This window comes from Clupea harengus, chromosome 15 (assembly GCF_900700415.2).
Source record: "Clupea harengus chromosome 15, Ch_v2.0.2, whole genome shotgun sequence".
NCBI classification, from domain to species: Eukaryota; Metazoa; Chordata; class Actinopteri; order Clupeiformes; family Clupeidae; genus Clupea; species Clupea harengus.
The window spans coordinates 26990087-26991524 of NC_045166.1; the positions used below are offsets into that span (position 1 = coordinate 26990087).

The 1438-nt window shown below is 55.5% G+C and overlaps 1 protein-coding gene across 1 annotated transcript in view; it reads right to left on the reverse strand.

Annotated features, from left to right (window-relative positions):
• Nucleotides 1–891, reverse strand: part of LOC105902103 — a 12268-nt gene extending 11377 nt beyond the window's left edge. The window contains exons 1-2 of the mRNA XM_031581261.2: nt 100–891; nt 1–11 (exon numbers count right to left, since the gene is read on the reverse strand). The exon at nt 1–11 is cut by the window's left edge and continues 1619 nt beyond it. Coding sequence (XP_031437121.1) covers nt 1–11; nt 100–891 — 803 coding nt within the window. The remainder of the gene's footprint in view (nt 12–99) is intronic.
• Nucleotides 892–1438: the final 547 nt, after the last annotated feature.

Here is a 1438-nt window from a genome sequence, read left to right on the forward strand (position 1 = left end):
GACTTTGGTGGCTGGAGGGCCCTCCGCCCTCACCAGCAGCAGGCTGTTGAATGCCTCGGCGTTGAGGGACGCCAACCTGCGCTTGCGTGGCTCCCACACCGGGAGAAGCGCTGCTGATGTGGTTTTAGATGACACCTGGCCTGATGTGGTTTTAGAGGACACCTGGCCTGATGTGGTTTTAGATGACACCTGGCCTGATGTGGTTTTAGATGACACCTGGCCTGATGTGGTTTTAGATGACACCTGGCCTGATGTGGTTTTAGAGGACACCTGGCCTGATGTGGTTTTAGAGGACACCTGGCCTGATGTGGTTTTAGATGACACCTGGCCTGATGTGGTTTTAGATGACACCTGGCCTGATGTGGTTTTAGATGACACCTGGCCTGATGTGGTTTTAGATGACACCTGGCCTGATGTGGTTTTAAAGGACACCTGGCCTGCCCCCTGGTCCTGCGCTGCTGATGTGGTTTTAGACGCCTTGCTTGTGCTGCCTGATGGCTCGCTGTCTGAGCTCTTTGTCGAGGACTTCCCCCTGCGCGCTCGTCTTGAGGACGTCCCCCTGCGCGCTCGTCCGCTCTGTGCCTTCTTCCGCCTCCCGCTGGCCTGGCCTCGGGACAGTTTTTGTACGGGGTTGCTTAGCAACCCTTCCTCCAAGGTGCCTCCCCGTCCCCTCAGAGGGTAGTGTTTCCTGTCCACTTCCCCCTTCACCTCTTTCGGCTCCTTTGATTGGCCCTTCTTGGCCATGCCCCTCTTAGCGCCCGCCTCTTTCAGGAAGCGCTCAGGCCACGCCCGGCCCATGGTCTCACCACGCGGCCGCCCTCTGGTGCCACCCTGGTCCCGCCCCACACTGTGGCACCGGCTTAGGGAACCCTTCTGCCTGGCGTGGGTCATCGCATTCTTTTACACAGGGCCTAGAGGTCACACAGAGAAGGGCAAAGGTTATCGCATTCTTTTACACAGGGCCTAGAGGTCACACAGAGAAGGGCAAAGGTTATCGCATTCTTTTACACAGGGCCTGGAGATCACACAGAGAAGGGCAAAGGTCATCGCATTCTTTTACACAGGGCCTGGAGGTCACACAGAGAAGGTCAATGAAGGTGAAGGTCAGCTTTTCTACAGCGCTTTTCTACTCCGAGCACTCAAAGCACTTCACAGATGAAGGCCATCTACCCATTCATACGCCGACGGCAGAAGCTACTATCTCTCGAAGTAGCAAGAACGACTCCTCTACCTCATGCACCACTATCGCCCCCTAGAGGCTCTCAATGCATGGCGCATGAAACAGACAGGTCACAGGTCACAGGTCACAGGTCACACAGCCTCACAGACACATGCTCACTAAAGTGCACACCATCAGAAGGCCACGATCACTTCAACACTACACTACACACAACTACACTACACACCACACCACAATACACTACTACACACCACTACA